The sequence below is a fragment of the Marmota flaviventris genome, chromosome 18, assembly GCF_047511675.1.
Source record: "Marmota flaviventris isolate mMarFla1 chromosome 18, mMarFla1.hap1, whole genome shotgun sequence".
Lineage (NCBI taxonomy): Eukaryota > Metazoa > Chordata > Mammalia > Rodentia > Sciuridae > Marmota > Marmota flaviventris.
This window is the reverse complement of record NC_092515.1, coordinates 54,660,633-54,680,868: the sequence shown is the minus strand read 5'-3', so window position 1 is coordinate 54,680,868 and position 20,236 is coordinate 54,660,633. Positions and strand designations below refer to the sequence as shown.

Sequence of the window (20,236 nt, the reverse complement as noted above, 5' to 3'; positions counted from 1 at the left end):
GTCCCACTCCTTAGCTAGATGGGGGTCTTCCCTGCATATCTGACTTCTGGACTTGCCCAGGTTCCTGGCCAGCAATCTCAGCCTCTTCCCTGGTGGATGATGCTCTTGGGACCAAGGCATAGAACTTCTTGACGTTGACCCTTTAGCAGCCTCCCTTGGTACTCAGAGTAAAGCACGGTTCCTATCTGGTCCTTCCTTGATGACCTATTTCAGGCTCTTTGCACCACGTAGTTCTTGGCTCACAAGACACCTGTGGAATCCTCCAGGACAGTTCTCGCTCACCTCTTGGCTCTTGAGGGTCTCTCTGCTTTAAATGTTCTTCCTTTAGTTTTGTGCCACCTTCACATCCTAGCTCAAAGGGCATCACTCCAAGATGCTTCCTTCTCAATGGGCCTCATTTCAAACCAACAAGGAGATGAAAAAATCTTATTTTTTCAATGCATAAAGCTCAGATATACTTACAGAAGGCGTGTGTGTGTGTGTGTGTGTGTAGAGAGAGAGAATGTGAAAATCTCATGTGGAAACCAAGTCTCCCACTCCACCAGTTCACCAACATATATCCTGACTTATCTCCTTCCAAGAACTCATTACAATTGGCCATCCCCCTGCCTGTGTTTGTCCACCTCCATGATGTGTTTTCTGCCCCTTTCCACTGTCCTGAATACAAGGTCCATGAAGTCCAGGGTACTTGACCATCTGGTTGCCATTGTGTCTCTGGCATCTGCACAGTACTGGGCACACTGCAGTCATTTAATAAGTATTTGGTGATTTAATTACCACTGTGACCTAGGAAAGATTTCAGGTACCAGCATGAGAACCCACGGTGCCAAGAGGAGTCCCTCTTGGATTTCAATCCTCACTTAATGCCACTAGACTTGCTGGGGCCCTTTGGGCACTGAGTTTAGGCGTAAGTCCCTTCTCTGCCCCAGGGATGAACTAACCTCCTCCCTCTCATCTTAACCATTTCCGATGTTCTCTCCTCCCTGACACCGGGAACCCTGTACCCATGCAGCTCAGTCCTTCCCCGTTCCACTGAGATGACATGGTGAACATATGGATGTCTGACTCATTCAATTAAAAACATTTTCAAGAAGATCATTACAACAGGCTAACCACTTTGGTAATTACACAGCAGAAAGCATGCATTATTAACTGGTTTAATTTAGCAATAAATTGAATCATAGTGAGCACCTGCATTAGAAAAAACACTGGAAGGAAGTGAAGCAAATGTTAACGACATTATCCTTCTCTGGAATGTGGACCTGCGGTTGGTTTTCTCCTTATGGTTTTGGTTAATTTTGGAATTTCCTGTAATCAGGATGTATTTCTTTTATCAAAAGAAATAAGGTCTTTTTATCAAAGAAATGGACAACAAATACATGAAAAAAAATGAATGTTCAACATCTCTAGCCATCAGAGAAATGCAGTCAACAAGACATTAAGATTTTCTCTCACGCCTGTCAGAATGGCAATCATCAAGAAGACGAATAATAATAAATACTGGAAGGATGTGGGGATAAAGGTAGACTCATACATTGTTGGTAGGACTGCAAATTAGTACAGTCACTCTGAAAAGCAGTATGAAGATTCCTGAAATAGCTAAGAATGGAACCACCATATGACCCAGTTATTCCACTCTTCAGTATGTATCCAAAGGAACCCACATCATCATACTATAGTGATACAGTCATATCAATGTTTATAGCAGCGTAATTCACAATAGCCAAGTTATGGAACCAGCCCAGGTGCCTGTCAGTAGATGAAGGGGTAAAGAGAATATGGTCTATATACACAATAAAGTTTTATTCAGCTGTAAAGAAGAATGAAATTGTGGTATTTGCCAGTAGATGCATGGACCTGGAGAACAACATGCTAAGTGAAGTAAGTCAGACCCAGAAAGTCAAGGATCAGATGTTTTCTCCCATTTGTGGAAGGTAGACCAAAAGGCGGGTCAGGGAGCAGGGAGAAATCCTAGGAAAACAGAAGGGAGATCAGTGAAGTATAGGAAGGAGATTGATATGAAGGGAAGGAGGACTGGAAAAGAGTAGAACAGTAGAATGAAATTAACCAAACTGTCCAATGTAAATATGAGAACAGTACACCAAATTTCGCCTTTATGTACATCTATAATGCACTAATTTAAAAATACTAAAAACTGCATGTAACTAGCAGATGTTGAATCAAGATGACAAGTATCTTATACTATTTTAAGTATATATATATGTATATATACACTTAAAATTTTATGTGATAAAACAGTTGCATAAAGATTATGTATAAGGGCTGGGGCTCAGCGGTAGAGCACTCACCTAGCACGTGCTGGGCTCGATCCTCAGCACCACATAAAAATAAATAAAGGTATCATGTCCAACTACAGCTAAAAAATATATGTATTAAAAATATTATGTATATATTAATATGTGTGTATATAAAAAGATTATGTGTTTATATAAATAGAGATAGATAGATATAGATATATGGAAGGTAGACCAGTAGGAGGGAGAAGGGGAGAGAAAGTAGGGATCTCAGGGACTAAAATGGAGTAAATTAAATTCCATGCATGTATAATTATGTCAAAATGAACTTAACTATTATATATAACTCTAGTACACCAATAAAAGGGAAAAAAAAAACTTTTGTTGGCTGGATTTGAGACCATGAATGATACTTCAGTGCTGGAGAGATATGTGGACATATTTCTGGTCCACAGAACCAAGGCTAGTAGTCATCTTTGCTTACACAGTTCTCCCCACATAGCCTTTTGGGGAGATTTCTGTGCTTAGAGAAGCCACTGCCTTTGAGTCAACTTAGTCCAACAGGCAAGTACAACAGTTTCTTCCCAGAAACATACCCATTCTGTCCCATGGAATGTAGTGTGTGCTACAGATGGTAAAAACATCTGTGACTACTAAAAGTATAACAGCACTTCTATAAGGCACCTCTCCCGTGAGAAATGCAAAACACAGACGAAAAACACACCCCACATATTTTAAAATACTTTTCAGGGGCTTCTTGGCTCCCTGAAGCCAAGGTTACAGACACCTGAGTTAGATAGATCTTAATGAAACGCCTCCTGAAATCCAGACCACACCTGTCCTTGGTCCTAACAGGGAACAGCCATAACTAAACCTTCTTTGTCCACAACGGTTGTTGAGACCCAGTCTCCTCTTGCAAGTCTTAGATGAACCAAGACAACCAGTTCATGACTCGGCACCCTGAAAGTTTATGCTCAGGGCTCTAAATTTTTTCATGGTCAAGGATGCTCTCAAGTAGTAGAATTTCTGGCCGTTGTGTTAATGAAAAGATTCAATCCAACAGCAGACCTAGCAATTCAGCGAGAATTACAGCGTCCATCATGACTGCTAACAATGTCTCCCAGGGGCTTAAAACATCTGGGCTCAGCACACAAAGCATTTCAGCTCTGAGCTCTTGTCTGCCCTGACCTTGATCTCTTACATACCCACAAGGTGTACGTGATGCTGTTAACAGTGCACACACACTCTTGTCACCCAGGTGAACTGTACACACCCATGCAAATTCAGCAGCCTACCAGGGAAGAAAGGGTTCATGGCACTGGTGGTGAGCTGAGGCACACAGTCTGAGAAATGCTAAGGAACTTACATCGAAAGCACTATTCTATGAGACAATGACTTTCAAGATACTGAATTCCAACAAACCAACCTAGGGAAATATCACCAGTAAAAAAATTGTATCTGGTTGCCCAAACTCGCCTGGACCAAAAAGAGGAGGCTGTTTGCTGAAGGAGGGCACCATTCTTACCTCCTCCAGGGCCCACAAGGAGTCCACCACTGGCTTGATCTTCTTCTGGTTGTACAGGCCTATGAGTCTGTCCACCACGCCTCGAACAAGGCCTGCTCGGCCCTGTTTGAAGAGCAGGTGTAAGAGGGAGAACCCCGCGATGACTTTGTTCTCTTCATACAGCTTGATGGGGTTCACTTTCTCCACCTGCCACCACTGAAAGAGAAGCGGGCCCTGGGTTAGGAGACCGAACATCAGCCCACATCTGCCCCCACCCCATGCTGTCAGCTTCCATGGGGGCAGCGGAGGGCTGATCCCAGCTGCCACAGGAAGCTCTCACTGAGCCTTTTTTAAAGCACCAGTTTCATCAGGGTGTGCTGGGAGTGCACAGGATACAGCAGATGGCAGTGCTCATGCTAAGCTCAGGGGATCTAGGCGGGAGAGCCCAAACCAACTACAGGTTTGAAAGAACGAACAAGGCTCGTCATAGGAGAAAATGCCCGTTTATTGAAGAACAGCTCTGCATATTTATAGAGCCAGGGGTGGTTTGACAGTTATGACGGTTTAATGGTTGAACGGTTTGGTGGTTGGCATGAGATGCTTTCTGATTGGTGGGTAAGGATCATGTGAGCCAGCAGGGCTAGTCTGATTGGTGGGTAAGGATCATGTGAGCCGGCAGGGCTCACCATTGGACGGCTCTTCTTGGGGGATGGGGAAGTTAGTCTTTGGAGCTGGGGCGATTCCCAACAAAGTTGAACGTCTGAAACCCTGAAATCTAAAAAAGCTCCAATGTCTGAAAATTTCAGTGTGCCAACAGGATGTCACCCTTGGAAAAAGTCTTACCTCATGTAACAAGTCTCAGTCAAAATGCAGGTGCACTAACACTAAAACATTAAATATTCTTTGGACCCTGTATATCAAGTGTACATGACACATAAATGAATTTTGGGTACAGACTTGGGTCTTATCAACAAGTGGTCTCATAATGTTATAAGCAAATATTCCAACACTAAAAAAGATATCCAAAATCTGCAACATTTCTGGCCCCAAGCATTCTGGATACAGATACTCAACCTGTACTGGGCCACATACGGTCCAAACGTTAGGAACGTGGTTGGAACCATTGGCTCTGGAGTCGAGTCCTGGCTCCTTAGCTTACTCCCTGTTATGCTCTGGGCTTTGTTTTCTCCACTGACTATAGTGGCGGAATCTGTCCTCTGAGGTTTCCCAGAAGCATAAGGTATAAAACACTTGGCTTAGGCAGTGGCACTGCAGCTACCTGGGTTGGTGAAGCAGAAGTTGAAGAGGTATTGGGGGGCATGGTGGGGGTGACCTTGTGATTTCAGGTGTAGCTTTCGTAAGGGGGGAGAATGGCAGGGCTACACCAGACAGGTGGGCAGAAATTTGTTACAGAAAGAAGAGCAAGTGGGGGCAGGAGGTAACTTACACAGAAGGAAGAATGTAAAGGGCAGTGAAGCTGAAGGGTTGGGACTTTCATAGTGGTTTTCAACTAGGGGCAGTTTTGTCCCCTACAGGGATGTTGAGTAATGTTGGGGGGATATTTTTTGGTTGTGTTAGTGGGTTGACGGGGTGTTGCTGGCATCTAATGGGTAGAAGCCAGGGCCACTGCTAAACACCCTGTGGTGCTCAGGACAGCTCCATGGCAAAGATGATCCAGCCCTAAAAACCAACAGCACTGATGTGGAGAAGCCTGGACTGAAGACCTGGGTGTCTCTTTTCCAGGCTCTCGGCTCCCCATGAGACATCAACACAAGCACATCGTCCTTAACAACCTGCAGAAATGGCCATCCAGCCACTCTGTGCTGACTTAATTGCTATGCCTTTGGTGCCAGTTGTAGGTTAGAAATTCAAACTTCTAGTTTCTGGAGGGTTTTAAGAGGTAAAATGTTTACTGTAGGTTTCAGTATAGAATGCAAAAAGAAATGTGATGGGCATTCATAAGATTTCATGATATTTGTTATCAAGGTGCTTATTTGTATTCTGCCTGTTTCCAAAAAGAATTGAAGAGGCTTACAAAAGTAAAGGATTTTTATTTTTATTTTATTTCACTTCTTTTTTTTTTTTTTTTTTTTAGTACCAGGCATTAAACCCAGGAGTTCTTAACCACTGAGCCACAACCCCAGTCCTTTTTATTTGTTGAGATAGGGGTTTGCCAAGTTGCTGAGACTGGCTTTGAACTTGAGATCCTAAAATTCTGGCCTCCCAAATTGCTGGGATTTTAGGTGTGTGCCACTGTGCCCAGACAGATTTTGATTTTTTTTTTTTTTAAGTTGGGAGACTCATGTTAGGTTGAAACCAGGACTGAGGTTCATATACAAAATTCTTGACCAAAAACTGTACCGCCCTTCAGCAAGGGCAAGGACCAGCTCTAGAAGAGTCACATATTGACGACGAATGTCTTTTTAGAAAGCAAAGGTAGAAAAATGATTAATAACTTGATGCATGCCTCAAGGAATATTTATGGAATGGATGCTTGCAGAATCTACAACTGCTCCACACTGGTGGTTAAGAGTTCTTGGGCTGAATGCCACTTACTAGTTGTGTGACTTTAGTGGAGTCACCTAGCCTATCTGTGCTGGGTTTCCTCTCTGAACCTCGTGGCGCTGTGATGAGGAGTGACTGTGTTCATGTATGTCAGGTGCCTAGAATGGTACCTGACATATGCTAGGTGCCCTAGAAGCACAACTTTTATTACCTTAATTTGAAAGGGATGTTTTGATTTAGAGAATAAGAGCTGTGAGTTTGGAGTCAGATTGTGCTCTAGATTTGTTCCTCGTCTTGTGAGTATCATCACTTTATGGCCCGAAAGCAAATGGCATATTTGAGAATGAGTGAAGTTCTAAGAGGGAACATAATTAAGAAAGCAGAGTGAGAAATCCGGGGACAAGTCCAACACCTCTCTTAAATCTATAGAGTTTTTTTTTTTTCTTTTTAAGAACATTTTAGAGCAAAGTTCTCCTTCCATTCTTTATAATACCCTCTTCAAATTACGTCTAACCGACTAGCATCGAACCAGTTCCTCTGAGCACACAGGGCTCAGAGGGTTAGTCTTTGTTCTTAGCCTTCAGCTACAAAGCATAATGTGCAAAAGAATCTACCTCCACCCTAGCCGCCCTAATCACCTAGCTGTGTGTCCGTGAGGGCCTTTGCTGAGTGTGAGCACACTGCAATTATTTTGTTAGTGTCCTGTGTTGTGATTGTGCATTTAGTGGAGAAGGGAAAACGCTTTTCTTACAATTGCATCTAATGTGTGGTAACCCACAGCAGTCGGTCAGCATCACATTAGTTACAGCCACATTAATAAAACAGCTGTGCGTGGTATCAAGTCTGTCTTCAGGGATACGGGAACACGGCATCCCGAAGAGATAGGCCCTACTCCTGCTCCTCCTGCAAATCCTGTAGCCTAGATGATCCCTGACCCCAGATTTTAAAGCCTCAATGGAGAATGAAGCCCTCTAATTTCAATCTCGTAGTTGTAGGGAGCAGGAACCTCCACAAATCAGGGAAGGTTCGGGGTAAAGTTTCTGGCAGCTGGTGCTGGCTCTTTGGGAGCACATGACATCCCTGTAGTGCCACACATAGAACAGACTCTAAGCTTCCCACGGATCTCCCTGACCGCTCTATTCAAAATGCCTCTGCCCCATCCTGCTGTTTTCTCTTCCGTATCCTATTTGAATCCCCTTCTGATGCTGGAGAGCCATCAATCACGTTATTATTATGTCTGTCTTAATTTGACTTTGCCTACCTATTGGCATAGGAGAGCCACCTCTCTATGCACTGTGACTCCTGGATGTTTGGCACAATGTTGCAAACAGTAGGCACCAAGAAAATGCTTATAACAGTAAGTGAAGTCATTGGGCTGTGTAGGAAGCGCACAGCAAGCACTGTGAGAAACAGCAGGTCCCTGCTCTGGGGGTGGAGGGGAGTAAAAATAAAAGAGGCAGCCCAAATTTGCTAATGTCTAGCACTGCATAGCTCTAGACAGGAACACACATCCCTCCAGGCACCCAGTAGGGGCAAATGCCAGAGAGGTGGTTTTTCTCAATGGCAGACAAAATAATTGTGTATTCAGAGCTTGATAAAGTCGGGGGATCCCGCTCAGTAGGATGGAGACACAGAAAAATCTCAGGGTCAGAAAGTGGCCAAACTGAGAGGCTGGTCCTCTTGGGAGCAAATAAAATGCACTAATGCTAAGTTCATTTCTGACTTATGATTAAAAACACAAATGCCTCAGCAGTCTCTGTTGAAATCAAAATAAAGCTTTCTTGAGTTTCCCAGCACTCCTACTCTGACTTCATTCGGATAAAAGGAGCTCAGGCCTTTGTCTTGCCTGGGTGCAGTGAGCAGGGCAGAGATGCAGGCTTTATTGAAAATAAATGATGCAAATAAAGGACAAGCAGGAACAGTCAGCGTCTCCGATGGAGGAGCTCACAACACACAAATCCACCCCACAGCACGGTGCTGTTAGACATGCACAGTTACTTACTGATTTAGCAAAGCTGAAGAAGCTCTTGGTCTCTCCAGTTACCATGTTGGACGAACCTGCAGATGAAAGGGTCCCCAATCAGGCACTTGTTCATGGAAATGGGCATCATTTGTTACACATGGAAGGACCACAGTTGTCTGGTACCCAACTGGCAATGGCTTAAAAAAACGAGTTTAATTCAGCCTTAGAAAAATGAAGGCATAGGAGCTGGGCGTCAGGTTGACTATTTTAACTAGGTGTCATTGGATCAAAGAGGAAATGGAGATTCTTCTCACGGTGACTAGTGACATTGGAAAACTGTGTAACAAAGGGCATCCAAGGCAAGTGTTTTAATGAAATGGTGCACTGCTGACACATCTGCCAGGTTCTGCTCTTTGAGACTGAGAAAGGGACTGTGGAAAGCTGCTCTATGGGTCTGAATGTGATTCCCCAGCAAGGGAAAGGCATGGGGTGCTGACCTGGCCTGGGTACCGAGGTGGTGGAGGGGGATTCAGATGGATGGAGAAAGAAGCACAGAAGAAAGAAGAGGAGGTTAAAAACAGGTTCAGAAGACAAGGAAATGGTGTGACCAATGGGTCAGCCCCAGAGAAGTCTGGGCAGAGTGGTGAATGCCACTTGAGATAATGCAATGAGAACCTAGTTTTGCCAGTTTGTACAAGCAAGGCTCAGATGGCAGGTGGGAGGTGGAGTTAGAGAAGTTACTGTAAGATGCTGAGACTGGGAAGAAAGACCCCCCCCACACCGGTAGGGGAGGAGGAGACTTAACAATATAGGGATACCATAATGGTACCTTTTAGTGGCTCAGACACCATAATGGTACCTCTTCAGTGGCTTTCCTGGCTTGTCCCCAGAGAATTGGAAGTAAGTTTTTCTTAAGAGAATAATTATTTAATGACAAAATAATGTATATATTAAACTTAATTAATCAACCTGGGTAAACTAGTAGCCACTTTACTGCTTCTGCCTTTATGGGCTAACTTCCAGCAGGCATATGGCCCTAGGCTTGCAGTACTTCGTAACCAAGGAATCAGTGCAATGGATTTGATAATTATGACATTCAAGCTGAACTGCACAAAAATGACATCATGGAACTGGGCCAAAAATAGAACTCCTGGGGACTGGGGTTGTGGCTCAGTGGTAGAGCACTTGCCTAGCATGTGTGAGGCCCTGGTTTGATCCTCAGCACCACATAAAAATAAATAAGGGTATTGTGTCCAATATAACTAAAAAATAAATATTAAAAATAAATTCCTGGTAAATGATAAGACGAGGAAACGACCCATCTGCATTGTATTCACCATGTATGTCATAATGTCCTTGGACTCCCAGAAGGCCTCTCACCAATAATAATAATAAATTATGTATCCACTTCCAAGGAAATATGTGGTCATGATAGAAATTATCAAAACACCAGCAAAGGAGTATCTGTCTGTCTCTGAGCTCAATTCTCTTTCTGTTATATGATCTAATGATGACAAAAAGATATTTATATTCCTCAAATATCTTTTTTATAAGCTTCTCAGCTAATGTCAGGGAAATGAGTTTTTATTCTTTTTTTTTTTTTTTCCTGAGTTACCCAGAGTTAAGGTTCAATATCTATTGCACCTGGAGGGCACAGAGCAGTCAAGAATCTCAAACGTCCGGTAACTCCAGTATCCCTTTGCTTAGGAATATGACACCTGGCCTCATGTGAGCCTTTTTTGTAGAGACTGCTGTTTAGATCAGCTTGCGTGCCTGTGACAGGGAAGAGGGGGGCTCTAGAGTCTCCTGTTGGAGGAGACTTGCTCCCAGCTGTTTCCATCAATCTTCTCCACCACCAAGAGCATAGAAATGGAGGTAGACGCAGAGCAGATGGGACTAGACCCGTGCCATCCTTCCATGGCTGCCATCTTGATGGGACATTCAGGTAGTCTGGAGGAAGAAGGGCAGCTCTCTGCAACCCATCACCAATAGAGATGAGTCCCCCAGAGGCCTCCATGTCCTGCCCACTTTTCTCCATCCTGCTATGGGTCCTCCATGCTGACATCTTCTTAATGTCCTTGAAGCCAGTTGGTATTTCCCACTTCCTGTGGGCCAAATCCCTTAAAGGTTCTACTCATCTCAGACTATCTTGGCTTGGTCTTGCTTTATCTCTTCTAAGATAACAGGATTATGGGGCAGTAGGCACAAAGTTTATCATTAAAACAACTAACAGCAGCATCAATAGGAGGAGAAACGAAACACGCCATCCCACGACCCCAACACACCAAGCAGCACATTTCATCTCTCAGAGCCTTGGTCCTGGGCACAAGGGCAGTATCCCTGACACTGACCATGCCCTGCTGCTGTGTACCACTCACCATATAAAATGTAGGTTCCCAGGGGTTTGAGAAGGCTGAGGCCTTTCCCAGTGTTGTCCCCGCACAGGCAATCCAAGACGATGTCCACACCTTCAGCGGAGATTCTAAATGGTGAGAAGACAAAGCAAAAGATGGAGAGCTGTCAGGAACCAAACTGTGGAGGCTTCTCTTTTCTTGGGTCATGTCATTTGACACAGGATCAGGCAGAGAGAGGGACCTACAAGAAGCCTGGGAGGTGGGTTTATCCTCCAAGACAAACTACAGATATCAAACTGAGTTGCTGTGGGGTCACCTCCTGATAAACGCAACCTGAGTTGAAAAAAGCTGGAGTAGAAACGTTATTGAATCCACCTCACCTCCTGGACACCATAGCTGAGCAAGGCCTGTGATCACCAGGCTAGGGGAGCTGAGTCAGCACTGGGAGAGACTATGACACTGCCTCTTGCTAGCCCAGGAGAAGATCCAAATGCAAAATGGGAAGTTCAATTATTACTAAATAATTGAATCGTTTTCATGCCAACGTCAAGTCAAAAGGTCTGAGACCAACCATTGTCAACCAGGAACTCTCTGTGAAAGGGACACTGGAGGTAGCCAAGAATTGGCTGGTGGCTCACATCAAGAACCAGCCTGGAATCCAAGAAGGATGGTGGGCACTGGAGTCAGAGGGCTCCGCTGCTACCAGCTGCCTCACTCAACCTCTTGAGCCTTAGCTTTCTCCTTTTTAAAGTGGAGTTAGTCTGTTTCTAACTAAAGGATGAGACAAGGTGACAAAGCAAATGGGTGGCCCAGGCTTGCTGCAGAGCAGACATTCCATAAGCCAGTTGAAGAGCTCTATTTCTGGAGCAAGGCCCTGTGCTGGGATCTGTCCAAGGTGCTGAGATAGATTCAGGAAGGAAACCAGCATGCACCCAGTTTTCTTGGGGCTACTAATCCAGCAGAGAGGCGCCATCATCTAACTTGCAAGCTTTTACTTGCCCAGTCTCTAGGTATAGCCTAAAACTGACTCTTAGAGGATGAGGGATAAGTAGAGAAGCTCTTCCTTAATGCTGGAAGGCTGCGGGGTAGAGAGAACCCACATTTGTATTCCACCCGACAAGCCACACAGGTTTATCTTTTCTGTTCATTTATTTATACATTCATTGATTCTCCTAATGCATTTAACAAACATTTACTTTGTTTCTGCTGTTAGGAGACACTATTCAGGAGAGGGCTATAGAATAGGCAGATTCCAGAGATTGTTGGGGAGCTATTGATGCCCACGAGACCCCTGTTACGGCTGGCCCTGCTCCGTTCAGACAGGACTAGCCTTTCTTCAGGACTGTGAGTACGTGGGATTATTTGCTATAATATTTGTGTTAGCAGATATCTCAATTTTTCTACCCCAACATGGGCATCATGGCCCGTGTCAACAGCTGAGTCTGTCTCTGTTCCTTATAAATTACCCATTCTATGGAGAGCTCTGATGGGGAGGTAGCAAGAGACCACCCTGATGGAGAGGCTCCAGCAGAGCACCTCGGGGGCTTTGGAAGATGACCCACTGTTGAGTGTTGGTGGATGAGCAAGAATTGCCCAGGTGACTCAGGGAAGGCATCTCTCAAGAGAATATAACAGCTTGGCCTGGGCTAGCAGAAGGCTTTGGGACACCAACCACAGTAATGAGAAGCCAGGACTTTGGCCTTGTGATGAAAGGGCCCAGACACTGGCTGCCACCACTGATGCTAGCTCCGAGGTGGGTGGACAGGAGCGAGGGGGTAGTGTAGCACTGGGCTTAGGATCATGAATTTTGCCTCAGTGTTAAGCGTTGAGTTCTGCCACTTGCTGTGTGACCTCAAGTGATTTACTTAGCTTCTCTGTACCTAAAACCTCCTCATCTGTGAAAGGGGATAATGATAGGCACTTTGTGAAACTTGTAAGAGAAGAGCTGGCACAAGCAGAGCGCAGAGCCTACCTCACAGTGGGCACAGGATCCACAGCAGCTTTTATTACCTTTGGTCAGAATGGCCTGACTTAAAGAGGGTCTTTTGGTTAGGAAAAGGGCAATAAAGAAGAATATTCAAAACCCCAACAAGCCAGCCACAGACCCAAGCAGACTTCCAGGTGGGTGACATCACCAGTCCAGAAACCAGCAGAGCTGAGGCTGGATGCCCTGGACCTTTCTAGGAGAAGAGCATCCACGAGCACTCAGTACAGCCCAGGTCCACTGTCGAGAAATCCCAAGAGTCATCCATTCCTACCTCCTCCCTGCCCAGGACCAGGGCCACAGTTCTCTGTATTTGATGGATGGAGAACTGAGGCTGAGGAGGTCAGGTGACTTACTCCAGGGCTCACTGCAGAGAATTGGGGGTTGGGGGGGGTGGTTAGTTCAACCCATCACATCTGGAAACCAGGAGGGCCCAGAGGCACAGAATGGCTTTGCAGGATGAACTGTGGCCATCCTGGGGTGACTGCCACTGTCATTTCTCAGCCATGCAGGCTCTAGCAGGGACTGAGCAAGGCAGGCTTCATTCCCAGGTCCTGAGGATGGGGGTCCAGGTGCTGTTTTTGCACACAAAGTAGGAAGTTCAGAGCTTCAAGACTGCTAAGTGCTGCATCCCTATTCCGTCACCACGACCTTGACCAATGGACCACACTGAAATGGAACCTTACTGATCTGAACTTAGGTCTGTTTAAAATGTCCCCGGTCCCACACCAGCCTTAGGACTGGCCCTCTGGGGACCCTCTCATGTTAGCCAGCCCCTCAGAGTCCTTCCAAGGCTGTCATCAGGAAAATCGCCAACAGAGCCAAACAGCTCATCAGTGGCACACGGGCCACCCTCACTTCTAATCCCCATTTCCAGGGTGACCAACCACCTGTACATGACAATAATTATGTAGAAGCAGAGCGGTTCGGGACAGAGGCCCACCGCAGGGAATTTTCTGTCTGCTCTCTCTGCTGACATAAAATCTCTGTGGATTTAAAAAGCAAACACAAAAGAGCTCCATCTCGGGGATCCTGGGGCCAAATCCAGCAGCAAGACGTTTTGGAATTGCTGATCAGGCCCCTTGTGTCTGTCCTTCCTTTGTCCCCCTCGCCCCCGGCCCCTCCATGGTGAATGCTGCCTCTTGGCTCTCCACCCACGTGGATCAGGGAGGAATTTCTGTTGAGTGCTGACAAGTTCCCATGGAACCATTGCTGGGGGAGAGGCCCTGGGACCTGCCAAGAGGCGATCCCTTTGTTCTGACTTTGCTTTCCAGTGGGATTCTGGGCTCTGCTCAGCTTTCTGTTTCTGAATCCCCTTCTCTGAGAACTCTTCTGGGCCAAAGCTTTAACTATCCCTGGTACATAGTAGGCTTCTTAGAGGGTGCTGGTGCCTGGTGCATGGTAGGCTGGTGTACAGTAGCTTTCTCAGAGGGCCGGCACAGTGCCTGGTGCATAGATTTCTCACAGGGGGCTGGGCATGGTTTCTGGTTCCCCTCAGGGTGCCAAGCACAGTGCCGGTGCATAGTAGGCATCTCATGTGTTCATTGACAGCCCCCCTATGTGTGGAGCCACACCACCCGGGAATTCTTTCTGGCTCCCCGTCTCCATCTCCACTCGGGCGATGACTAACTTCCAGCAACATGGATTTTAATTCTCACTAACATTTAAGTAAGCACCTACTGGGAGCCAGCATTGGGCCAGGCAGTGGGGGTGGAGCAGAGCAGGAGGTGGGTGTGTTCCTGCCCTTTCTGAGCTCACACCCTTAGCTTCACCTTTGACAGGGACCTGCAGACTCAGGTCATTGGAGCAAGCAGCTGATCCCGGCCACTGGTGTTGGGGTCCTCCATGGACATGTGCTGCTTAGCCTGGGTCTGCTTCATCTGTTTCCCCAACTTCCTTTTTTTGTGTTTGTGTGTGGTGCTTGTGCATGGGAGGCAAGCACCCTAGCAACTGAGCTATGTCCCCAGACCTGTCTCCCCAACTTCCAAAGCCAGTTCATAGTAGCCACTTGGCAAGTGCTTGAAGGGGGTGGGTTTCCACTCGCCCCAGCCCCAGCCCCATCTCCCCTGGGGGTCTCGCTGTCACTGCATTCACCTTGACTGAAGGACTCACCACAGCTTCTGAGGCTCCCATCTAACAACAACCCAAAGGGGTCGAGTCTAGGTCTCGTGCTGTTCTCCATCGTCCTCGTCCCCATGTCTCCTTCTCCTGAGTCTCCATTGGCTCTGCTCCTCCACCCCCCCCCCACCCTGTTGGGTGGTCCCTTCCCCATTCATCCTGCAACCGCAGCTAGATCAGTTTTTGTGTAGATTCATCTTTGGTGACAGTGCTCACCAGCTAAAGTATGCATTTCTGACATAATCTGGCTTGAACCCCGCTGAAGGGCTTTCCAGAGCATGGTCCCAGTAACCTGTGGTTCCCTTTAAAATTTCTCTTAATTTTTAACTGTACACATTTAGAGGTACATGTACACAAATTGTAACGAGCACATCCGGGCCATTAGCCCATCTGTCATTCCTCAAGTTCATCATTGCCATTATCAAACACTCATCATTCCAGGGGTCCTTCCCTGGGAGCAGTTTTGCTCACACCCTGCCATGAGTGATGGCTGGAGAAATCTTGCATTGTCACAGCTTGAGACACAGGCAGGCGTTACTACATCTAGAAAGGAGAGCCAGGTTCAGAATCCTGCAATGCACAGGACAGCATCTGGCGGCAGAACCATCAGCCTAGAACACACATAGTACTGGTTGAGAGAAGCCCTCATCTGGCCGGATCCTGCTGTCCCCACGTCTCACACTGCCTTGTGCTTCCACCCAGGCTGCCTGGCTTCCTCATGGGCTCAGGGGCGAGCCTCCTGCCTTTGGGAGGGTGAGTGTGGGTGGGAGGAGACCACAGGCTCTGGAACCAGAACCACGTGGGGCTCAGTCCTGCCACAGGGAGGGGTGTGGAACTGAGTCACTCAGGATGCATTGGGCACTCTCCTCTGAAAAATATAGTGTCTGCTTTACAAATCTGAGCTCCTCCGTGTTCTTTGGGCTTCCATTTAGATGGTGCTCACCTGTGTTTCCCAAATGCCTTATCTTTTCCCATCAGGTGCTAGCTTTACTGTCTTGCAACTGCCCCTGTAACCATCTGTCCCTACTAGTTTGGATGCCTTGGGTCACAGGGATGTGTGTGTCTGGCTCCTCACAGTGTCATGGGGCCCATTCACAGGCATCAATAATGTGTGAATAAATGAATGAATAAAATAAAGCCTGAAATAATATTGGGCACCACATTTCACCAAAGGAAGTTTGCAATGTTTTATTTTTTTAAAAAAGATGTTTTGAAATAGCTTTATTGAGGCATAACTGACACACCAAACTTGCACACATTGGAGGTGTGCAACTCAGCTGTGACCCAGGCTCACACCTGAGGAGCTACCATCACCCTCAAGGTGACCGATGCATGCTTTCTGCCCTAGAGCTCCCTCGAGGTCCCTGTTAACCAAGGGAAGGTTGGCAGGATAGAGTCCCTACCTCGTGCACCTGGTCCTGAGTCTGTTTCCTGATCTGAAAAGTGAGTAGTTTCTTGCCTTGAGGGATGGTGTAAGGTGCACATAACGTGGTCTAAGCAAACTTGGCAGAACAGGAGGAGACCGACAGCTGCTCTTCTCCATCTTGCCCCACCCGAGCGCCCCTGCCTGGGACCCTCCCCACTTCCCCACCTGCTTGCCCCCCCAAGTGTCCCCAAGGGGCTGTTCATCTTGATCCCCTCTGATCTCTCTTCTTTATTTCTGGAGCCTTTAACGTCAGGTGCACACGGCTCAAGGTGTCTCGCTCTAACTCGCTCACTTGTAGTCACGGCTCTCCTCCCAGACAGACAGAAAGGCAACAGAGGCCAAGGTGAAGTCTGTATCATACATATTTTTTCCTCTTCCCTTTAAAATATTTGGCTTAAGGCTGAGAGTGCCTTCAAAAGAGGTGTACTGCTTGACTGGCTTATAAGAGTTCTCACTGTAGGAAATTCATTATTTTTTTTCTAGTTCATCACACACATAATCATGTAACCATCTCTGTGATCAGAAAATAAAGGGGAGTCGCTCTGCCCACTCTCGTGATGTATGTTAGCAGTTGATATTTTCCATTTTGTTTTACGTGCGCACGCTCAGATTTTTGTGCAAAGCTAGGACACAGGCATAGATGGAACACGGAATACGGCTTTTTTCCCTCAATATGCTACCAGGGTTGTTTTTTCATTGTGTGACAGTCGTCATAATTAGCCATTTTTAGGGGCTGGGGAATACTCAGGCAGGTGGGTATAGCCTAAGCCACGGAGCCGGTTCCCTTCTGCTGGGCGTGGCAGCTGGCTCCGGGTCCCCTCTGCTGCAGACAGCATGCATGGCTCTACAACAGGCAGCTTGGCTCCTGCAGCTTCGTCTCACTCTGGGCTGTTTGGAGGGCAGGATGACCAGGACACAGGCTGCCACCATGGCTGTGGCTTCCCAGTCACTTCCAGTTCAATCCCAGGGTCTCTGCTTAAGATAAGAACGAGTTGCTGGAGTGGCATCTGAAGGAAGGTGGGGAGGTGGCCTCAGGTGCTGTTGCCTCTGCTCTTCTGACACCAGTGGAAATCGCTGATCCTGGTGCTAGAGGAGCAGGTCGGGGACAGGGAGAGGAGGGGACGGAGCAGCTACATGGCAGATGGGGTCCCTGGCTAGGGGGTGTCACTTCTTCAGGAGAGCTGCCTGGCACTTTTCTTACCCTCCCCACTTCAACTGCCTCCAGCTGCACCGGCCTCCTTTCAGACCCTTGAACTGACCCAGGGCCTCAGCACGTGCCAGTCCCCGGCCAACATCTGGACCCTTCCACTTTCAGCCAAGTCTTGCTCTTCCACTCATGACCCGATTTTTCCCCGTGTGTGTACACCCACTAAGGTTCTGCATTTCTCTACCAGAACACACATCAAAAGTATAAACCAATTCATTCTCTTTCGAGTCTTATTTGGTCACCTCACCCCTGCAACTACATTGCATTCCCTAGGAGGACAGTGACTCTAACGGTTACTGTTGGGTCTCCCTCCTGGGCACAGTCCCTAGCCCATCAGAGGTACTCGGCGCATATTTATCAAGCAGGAGGCACATAAAGAGTGACACAGTACTTAGAAAAAAATCACTTAAGGGAGTGATTGTGGAAGGGATTGGTGGTAGTTTCTCATCTGTTTTGCAGACCGCAGCCTGAGAGGCTCAGGGTAAAAGTGGAAGAACCACCTGAGAGCTATGGTTCTGGGCAGAGGGGGGTCTTTAAAGCAAGCCTGCTTATCTGAGAAATGGGGTGGCGGGTTCTACGTCTGGATTCAAAGGTCTTCTCTCATGACAATATTCTTCTCCTGAAATATCAGGATGACCTTAAGTTAAATACAAATTTCTACATTCGAGACTTAAAAACACACCTGCAGCTTCAGACCACTGGAAGATTTCCTTTCTTAGCAACTCCCCAAGTTTCACCAAGTTGGTCTAAATCCATCCCCTCAAACAACCTATTCTGCGGTCCCCTGGTCTTTCATTTTCCATCTTAATTTGTGATTTGGAGAAAATGGTTCCTTTGTTATGAGATTGGCAAGGCTACTTAATACAGTTGTACCTTACAAAGTAGGGCTGAAAAAAAGCCACACTGAACCTCTCCCGGAGCTGTGCGCAGAGCGGACCCCGAGCCTGAGCACAGATCGCCAAGCAGCAGCCAGAACGAGCCACATGGGTCATCTGCAACCAGGTAGCACCTGGGTTTCCTTAGGATTCTCTGCGTTCACACATATGCGCAAACCACACACACACACACACACACGCACATATATAAGCACACGCACACTCTCTCACATTCACATACGCACAGCCACCATCAGGAGCCACATCAAAGGTGGAAAGTGGATCCAGCTATAAACCTACATTCCCCAGGTGACTGCAGTGGCCAGAAGACTGGTCTCCTTGGCTCCCTCTCATCCTCAACACACCACCAGGGACTGTGCAAAACCTAAATCTGATCACGTCGGTGCGGTAGTCCTTGCTAGTTCTTGGTGGTTTCCCCTTTGGGTGCTCCATTGTCAATATCCATAACAGGATCAGGTGCCCAGACATCCCTGGATTTGCATAGATAAGCTTTTCCCCTTCTGAGGAGCTCCTTAATATGCATGCGCATGGCTACCTCACTATGGTGCCCCCAACCCCATCTTCCTGAGGGCATCCTTAGCACAGGCTCCACTCTTCAGAGAGACACTCCATACATGAACAGCGTGAGGCCCCAAGTCAAATGCCTGGCTTGAACCAGGGCTCCACTCTTTACCCCCTGGGCCAGCCTGCCTGGTGCCCTCTAGATGGTTTCCCAGATTGCTCTCAGGGAGGTGTGGCCAAGGACCTGAGCGTTCCGGCTGGGACTGACCCACAGAAGCCCCTCGTGCATGCCCTCCCAGTGCTCCTTCCATCTGCCAGAAAGAAGCAGAGGACGCGATACCCAAGACAATGGCAGAACCTTAAAGTGAAAAGAGCCCAGTCCCTGAATCTCCTTACAGAAGACGATCCATCCATGAATGGATGAGGAATAAACTCTGATGTGCTAAGGCAGTGGAGTAACACCTGCCTGACTCTTAACACATTCCTCCGCAAGTTCTTTAACAGCTTGGTTTCTTGGGGTAAGATTATGGCTGTGGGAGGGTTGGATGAGCTAATGCGTGTGTAGCACGGGCCTGGAGCTAGCAATACCAAGCCCCCCGTACATGGTTACTATTATCACCGTTATCGGCTATTCTTTAAGCAAATGCTGCTGCTGTTTGAGAGAAGAGCAGCGCTAAGCCTGAGCAAGCAAGTGCCTACCTTTTGACTTCTTGCACGTAGTCTGCATTTCGATCAAAGAGGTGGGTCACGGAGTCTTTGATTGCTTCATGCTTGAAAGTAGATGCCGTTCCAAAGACAGTCACATTGGGTACGGTGGAACACAGCTGAGCCACAGCTTGGCCCTGGAAGTGACATATACACACAGGCAAGTCACACCCAAGGGCTACCATGTTCAATGAGGTATTATAGGTCTCAGGTTGAGGACCTGGTACAAAATGTGGCACGGAACAGATACTCAACAAATCTTCATTATCTTTTCTTTCCCCTTAGGGGCTTATTACATCCAGAGCTGAGATGTCTAGGCAAAGACAGGAAAGGTCAACATGAGTTTTAAGTATTAAAGGGTCAGGGGCAAATTACAAATGCAGTCAGGAGTGGGTGATTTTCCATATCCGCTTCCAATATGGTCAAAATTTAAGTAATTGGACAAAATGCCATGACCATGCATATTCAGAAACCTTCTAGCGAAACCCAATCTGCTGGTAATTAAGATGCATTCTGAAACCGCTGCCTCTTTCCAGCATACCATCTGCCATTTTAAGAAGGGAAAATTATCCTACCAGAGTCATGTGCGGTATTCATTTCTGCCCATCATTTTATTTTCATGTCTTGGTGTTGGTGGATAATTCAGGGTGGCAGGTCAATTTATGGAAATGTTATCTTATCAGCAGTTGCAATTAAAGCAACATGGAGAGACTCACAGGACATCAGAGCTGGCAGGTCATCCCGGTGCCTCCTCCCTGTCATTGTTTTTCAGAGGAGGGAAAGGACACCCAGAAAAATAAAGGTCACCCCATTTTCCA

At 46.9% G+C, this 20,236-nt stretch overlaps 1 protein-coding gene across 7 annotated transcripts in view; it reads right to left on the bottom strand.

Moving 5' to 3' along the window:
* Window positions 1-20,236, bottom strand: part of Vat1l (vesicle amine transport 1 like) — a 144,433-nt gene that overhangs the window by 66,082 nt on the left and 58,115 nt on the right. For 6 of the 7 annotated variants that reach the window (XM_027933223.2, XM_027933225.2, XM_027933227.2 and 3 more), the window contains exons 4-7: window positions 19,413-19,555; window positions 10,606-10,709; window positions 8,267-8,322; window positions 3,781-3,975 (exon numbers count right to left, since the gene is read on the bottom strand). In XM_027933223.2, coding sequence (XP_027789024.2) covers window positions 3,781-3,975; window positions 8,267-8,322; window positions 10,606-10,709; window positions 19,413-19,555 — 498 coding nt within the window. Of the gene's footprint in view, window positions 1-1,782; window positions 1,972-3,780; window positions 3,976-8,266; window positions 8,323-10,605; window positions 10,710-19,412; window positions 19,556-20,236 lie in introns of those variants that run through there. The other variant, XM_027933224.3, reaches the window with a different exon arrangement.